The sequence below is a fragment of the Trachemys scripta genome, chromosome 11 (assembly GCF_013100865.1).
Source record: "Trachemys scripta elegans isolate TJP31775 chromosome 11, CAS_Tse_1.0, whole genome shotgun sequence".
NCBI lineage: Eukaryota > Metazoa > Chordata > Testudines > Emydidae > Trachemys > Trachemys scripta.
In genome coordinates this window covers 75,103,430-75,109,457 of record NC_048308.1, presented here as the reverse complement: position 1 = coordinate 75,109,457, position 6,028 = coordinate 75,103,430, and the positions used below count along the sequence as shown (strand labels likewise).

The window sequence follows — 6,028 nt, the reverse complement described above, 5'->3', positions numbered from 1 at the left end:
AGAGACGCTTGGGAAGGAGCAGGGAAGGGCGCCCGCTTCCCCTGGCCGCTGCGGTTTGAAGAATAACGGACGTTCCCGGAACAGACTCACTGCGGGGGTACGGAGCACGGGGTAGGGTAAAGAGACAGCCATGGGGGTGTGAATGGGGGATGGGAAGGACATGGTGTTTGCGGGGGGGTCTCACTCTCTGTTCCCTTGCAGAGCCCCCGTCCCGCTCTGCCCCACTCCCTGCGCTGATTGGGGCCGTCGCTGGCGCTGCCCTGCTCGCTGGGACAGTTGGGTTTGTTCTCTGGAGGAGGCGGCGCTCAGGTAATGGGGGGCCGGCGGTGCCACCTCTCAGTGTGGGGTGTGCGATGGGGCCCTGGGGACGGCAGCAATCTGGAGGGGGACCCCTGCGTTGGGGTTGTGTGACTGCCCCGCGGGGGGCTGCTGCGGGGCCGTAGCCAGAGACGGGGAAGCCAGAGATGGGGCGGGTGGCGCTGGGTCTCTCTGTTCCCTTCCTTACGCCCGGCTTCCCCTGGGACACTGAGTCACGCGCTGAGCCCCGGGGTCTGTGCTGGGCTGTGGACTCGGGTCAGAGCCGGTTCCTGCCCTGGGAGCGGCCGCACTCACTGCAATCTGCCTTGTCTCTGCAGGGAAAACCGGAGTCATCGACACTCCAACTCAGGGTGAGTGTGAGCCCTCCGTGCTGCTGGCAGGGGTGTGTGTGTGTGTGGGGGGTGCGCACGGCCCAGCCCAGGGACCCTCCCCTGGGACCGGGCGCTAACGCCCCATCGCCCCCTGCTGAGCCAGTCACCCGCAATCCCCTGCGTGGCGCGACGTGCCCCCGGCTCTGCGGGGTGCAGGCCCCTCTGGTCTCCGGGCTGAGCCGTGCCAGACGGGATCTCCAGGCAGGGCAACCGGGACTCCAGCTCCTCTCTGGAAGGTAAGGGGTTAATGATGGAGCAGGAGGGGTGACCCGTTAACCCTTCAGTTCCTGGTCAGAGGCCCCAGCAGGGAGACCAGGTGGGGGTGGGATCTGTGCAGGGCCGGCTCCAGGCCCCAGCTTGGCAAGCAGGTGCTTGGGGTGGCCACTCTGGAGGGAGGGGCGGCACGTCCAGCTATTCGGCGGCAGTTCGGCGGACAGTCCCTCACTCCCGCTCGGAGCAAAGAACCTCCCGCCGAATTGCCACCACAGATCGCGATTGTGGGTTTTTTTGTTTTTTTTTTTGGCTGCTTGGGGTGGCAAAAACCCTGCAGCCGGCCCTGGATCTGTGGTGGCGATTCGGCGCGTGCTTCTTTGTTCCGAGCGGGGTCCCGGCTTCCCTGGGACACTGAGTCGCGCGCTGAGCCCCCGGGGTCTGAGCCGGTTCCTGTCCCGGGAGCGGCCGCACTCACTGCAATCTGCCTTGTCTCTGCAGGGAAAACTGGAGCTGGCTACACTCCAGCTCAGGGTTAGTGTGAGCCTGTCCGGGCTGCTGGCAGGTGTGGGGAGGGGGCACGGGCCAGCCCGGGGACCCTCCCCGGGACCGGGCGCTAACGCCCCATCGCCCCCTGCTCAGCCAGTCACCTGCAATCCCCTGCGTCGCGCAACATGCCCCCGCCTCTGCGGGGTGCAGGCCCCTCTGGTCTCCGGGCTGAGCCGTGCCAGGCAGGGGGGCCCCTCTTGTCTGGCTCTGCCCAGGGCAGCTCCGGGTCATGCTGTTCCCTGTCTGGGGCAGGCCGGGGATGGTGAGCCCTGGGACGGGGTGGGCAAGGGTGGAATCGATTCCTAGGGAGACGTCTGCCTCCCGACACCGACACTGGTTCAGGAGACACTAACCCTCCTTCTCCCCCGACAGCCGGCAACCGGAACTCCAGCGCCTCTCTGGAAGGTAAGGGGTTAATGATGGAGCAGGAGGGGTGACCCGTTAACCCTTCAGTTCCCGGTCAGGGGCCCCAGCAGGGAGACCAGGCGGGGGTGGGATCTCGGGGGACGGGGCTGTGAATGGGACTTGGCGATTCACCCTGCACTCCCCAGGAGGGTCATTTGTGAGCAGAGCAGGTAACTAGGGGCCCCTCCTTGCCCGGCACGGGGGCCAGGCTCCCCCCGGCAGAGCTGGGAGGGACGGTTCCTGAGATCCCACAGCGGGGCCCTGCCACATGGGCCCCTCCTCGCCCAGGGTCAGGGCCCCCCAGGCGAGCCCAGGGCAGGTCTAACGGGACGGGGCGGGTCTAACGGGACGGGTGGGGCTGGAACCACTCCGAGAGGGACCGTGACCCCGGGAGCACACTCAGCCCCTGGGCTCGGAGACGCTGACCCTGTCCCTTCTCCCCACAGCCAGCGACAAAGAATCCAGCAAAGGATCCAGCAGGGGTAAGTGCTGGGGGGTCCAGCCCCACTGGGATCGGCTGTGGTCACGGAGACCTCTATGGGGAGACGCTTTCCCCAGGCCCTGCCCCAGGGCGCCCTGCAGTCCCCAGCCGGGGGTGGGTCCCCTCTGCAAGGGGGGGGTCGTTCCAGGCAGCAGGGACTCTGGGGGTGGGGTTGTGGCTGGGGGGAGGCTGCAGGGGGGGAGGGCTCATTGTACCTCACCCCCTATATGAACTGGGACAGGAGTGGGGCTGAGTGTGACCCCCCCCCCCCCCCGCAGAGCTGGGCTGGGACCCAGATACCAGGACCCTCAGATCCTGAACCCCCCGACCATTCCCGCCCCAGCTGGGGGCCCTCCGCGCCCCCACCCAGCCTCCAGCCCTGGTGCGTTATGGGGGTTATTACCCCAGAACTGGGTCTGCCCGGTCCTGGCCCCTGCCCCCTTTCTGATCCCTTCCCATGGTCCCTGCCTGGGCTGGGCCATTTCTGGGCCTCCGGGACGTTCTGCTCACCCCAGTCTGATCCCAGTGGTGTGGGGTGGGGGGATCGGCCAGGAACCAGCTCCCTGCAGTGCTAACCCCCTTCTCCCTCCCACAGGCAGCGACTCCGGGTGTGACACCGGCTCGCAAGGTAAGTGGTGACTCCAGCTCGGGGTGCTGGCTGCTCCCCACGGCCATAGGCCCAGAATCCCCCAGGCCCGGCCCCTCTAGCAGACCAGCCTGGGAGCAGAGGGGGGGGGCTCTGAGCGCCTGCTCCCCGCGGTGGGGAGCAATGAACCAGCCTGGGAACTCCCTCCTCTTCCCCCCCCCCGCCCCAGGCAGAGCTGGGAGTGACCCTGCTGGGTATGGAGCGTCTCTCCCCCATCTGACCCGGCTGCGGGAGGGTCTGGAGAACGGCCCGAGGGAGCCCCTGTCCGGCTGCAGCGGGTCCCTCTCTGGTGTCAGCCCGACCCTATGAACAGACACGGCTTCTGCAGAGGCGCCAGTAGAAAAAGGGGGTGTGCCTGGGGGGGCACCCCCAGAAAAGTGGGGGGGCCATGGGGGCCGCCGGAAAAAAAGGGGAGGCTCCGGGCTCCCCCTGACTCCCTGTATCTCATTCCTGCAGGGTCGGAGGCCGAGGTGCAGCTGCTGGGGGACACCGGAAGGGGAGAGACCAATCTCCCTGCAGAAACTCAGCAGCTCCTCCACATGGGTGTTCCTGCCCCGCTCGACAACGGGGACCCCCCAGCGGGCATCGTCTAGGCTGGAGTTGTTCCTGGGGGTCTCTCCCCCCTCGACTACTGACTGCCCTTGTGACCTGAACTGAATCCCTCACCCTTTCCCTCTGCCTCAGTGCCCAGGCCCTGGGTGCGACGCTCGGCTGCCTCGCGGGGGCTGCTGTGGGTTAAGGACCTGGGATCTGTCAGACTTACAGGGAAAGCTGCGGTGTGGGGCAGGGACCCTATGATTTCTCAGCCAGGGGGATGTGTACCCCTGGGGGGTCACAGGGGTCTGCCAGGGGGTACGTCAACTGCGCTAGGTATTTCCCTGGTTTTACAGCAGGCGACACAAAAAACACCAGCGAAGTCGGTGCAAACTACAGTTTCATACAATGACTTGTTTCTATTGCTCTGTGTAATGTACAGTGCACTGACCTGTAAGTACAATGTTTATATTCCAATTAATTTATCTTATAATTAGACAGTAAAAACGAGGAAGTCAGCCATTGTCCAGTCATAGTGGGCTGTGACACGTCTGTATGTTTGTCTGATTTTGAAGTAAGTATTTTTAAGCGAGGTGAAACTTGGGGGACACACGACAAATCAGTCTCCTGCCAAGGGGACAGCAGCCTGGAAAAGTTGAGAGCCACTGGACTAGAGCGTGTCACTGAACCCCTGGAATAAAGGCCCTGTCTCCCGTGTGTCCCTCACTTGTCTGGGCGTTTGCTTTGTCTGTCTGAGCCCGTCTCCCCTCCCGGTGCCGGGCTCCGCTGCCCCAGCGAGCCGAACCGCCCAGTTGCTGAGATCTAAGGCAGCGCTGGGGGATTCTCAGACCGAGGCCTGGGGCATCCCCTGCTGGCACCATTGCAGCCGGGCGCTGGGAAGAGCCGGTAAAGCCCAATGGCTCCGTCACATTGAATTTAATCTGGATCCGGTTCGACTCAGAGCTGCTCGCTCCAGAGCCGTGCACAGACAGACCCGGCTAACACCGCACAGACCACGGCGCTCTCCGTCCCAGCCGGTCTGGCTCTGTGCAGGGCAGAGGCACCCCCACCCCCTGCCCCTCCTCAGCCGGCCCTCAGAGCCGGACCCGGGGGAGTGTTCATTGCCCGTATTGCAGTAGTGTCTGGGAGGCCCAGCCCAGGCGGAGACCCCCGGCGCCAGGCGCTGCACAGCCAGTCCCTGCCCCGGGGAGCTGACAGCTCTGGGGAGAGACGCTCAGACGGGTTAACGTGGCTGGCATCGGCACGGCGCTCAGCGGAGGAGGCTGCGCCCAGGGGATCCTGGCCTAGCGATGAGCTAGCAGCATGTCAGGGCCTGTCTCAGGTCGGCGTGGGGCAGGTTGGGGCAGGATCCCCACAGATCCAGCCGGCCTGGGGCAGGGTGCAGCTCCTGTGGGGTCTGGCACGACCGGCACTTCAGCCCCAGCTCCCTGCGGCCTGCGTGTGACCCGCGCTGGGCCTGGCGGGCGGGCGCCAGAGGCCGGATCGCAGCAGCTCTGACGTTCCCCCAGCACGCCGGTCCCCACGTGACTGCCTCGAACTCGGCTGCCGAGGGCCTGGCAGGGGAAGAGGAAGCGTGACCCTGCGGGCTGCAGCGAGCGCACTGCGACTCGCCATCCTGTCCCCTCGGCCCCCGGCATGGGGAACTTGCGGCCCTGCGGCGACCGGGGGAGAGTTAAACACAGCCGCTGCGCCGGTCGCCTGCCCTGGGGGGGGAGCCCGTCACCGCAGCTGGCCTCCCGCCATGGGCAGTGCCCACAGCACAGAGTGCCAGCCACGGGGGGGACAGACACACCCTGACCCCCCCTGGGAGCTGGGCCTGGTCGCTGGGCTCGATCCAGCTGCCTTCTGCTGCCCATGGGAAGGGAGGGGCAGACCGGGGTGGGCACGGGGGGGGGCTGTGGGGCGGGGGTGGGCACCGGGGCAGGGACGAAGGGCTCAGGAGAGCAGNCGGGGGGGGCACTGGGGCAGGGACGAAGGGCTCAGGAGAGCAGGCACGGCCGGCTGGGGGGTGTAACGCGGAGCAGAGTCCCCCCGCCATCCACCAGGAGCTTTGTTACTTGCTGTCGAGTTTGTGTGGAAGGTGCCCGGATAACAGGGTGATGGGCAGCAGGATAAACCCCCGCACGAGGCCAGGAGGCAGGGCCTGGAGCGATGGGGGGGTCAGTGGGGAAGGACACGGGTGTGACGAACTGGGCCTGGTCTCACTGTGGTGTGTGAATGCTGACAGGGGAGTGTGCTGGGATAGTCTGCATCGGGGGATGGGAGTCTGCCCCAGGGCGCATACCTGAGTGTGTAACATGAGAACCCAGGAAGGGGTTGGAGGCCAGGTGACTCCGGGGCCCGGGAAACTGAACAAAGGCTGTGGGAGGGGTCGCTGAAGGGGAGGTGTTGGAAGCAGGCTGGAGAGATGGCTGGGAGGCAGAGATGGCTCTGACCTCCCAAGGGGGGAGGCTGGGATGCCCTGGGACCCCAAGCTGGACCTAACTGAGGGGG

General features: G+C 66.1%; 2 protein-coding genes across 3 annotated transcripts in view; both read left to right on the top strand.

Annotated features, from left to right (window-relative positions):
* The window catches only part of LOC117884630 (major histocompatibility complex class I-related gene protein-like), an 8,892-nt gene extending 4,661 nt beyond the window's left edge, over positions 1 to 4,231 (top strand). The window contains exons 5-10 of one of the 2 annotated variants that reach the window (XM_034785122.1): positions 202 to 309; positions 636 to 668; positions 1,821 to 1,853; positions 2,300 to 2,335; positions 2,930 to 2,962; positions 3,437 to 4,231. In XM_034785122.1, the coding sequence (XP_034641013.1) occupies positions 202 to 309; positions 636 to 668; positions 1,821 to 1,853; positions 2,300 to 2,335; positions 2,930 to 2,962; positions 3,437 to 3,573 (380 nt within the window). In that variant the 3' untranslated portion in view covers positions 3,574 to 4,231. The remainder of the gene's footprint in view (positions 1 to 201; positions 310 to 635; positions 669 to 1,820; positions 1,854 to 2,299; positions 2,336 to 2,929; positions 2,963 to 3,436) is intronic. The other variant, XM_034785123.1, reaches the window with a different exon arrangement.
* A 939-nt stretch (positions 4,232 to 5,170) lies between these two features.
* The window catches only part of LOC117885018 (major histocompatibility complex class I-related gene protein-like), a 7,797-nt gene continuing 6,939 nt past the window's right edge, over positions 5,171 to 6,028 (top strand). The window contains exon 1 of the mRNA XM_034786092.1: positions 5,171 to 5,206. Within this exon, the coding sequence (XP_034641983.1) occupies positions 5,171 to 5,206 (36 nt within the window). The remainder of the gene's footprint in view (positions 5,207 to 6,028) is intronic.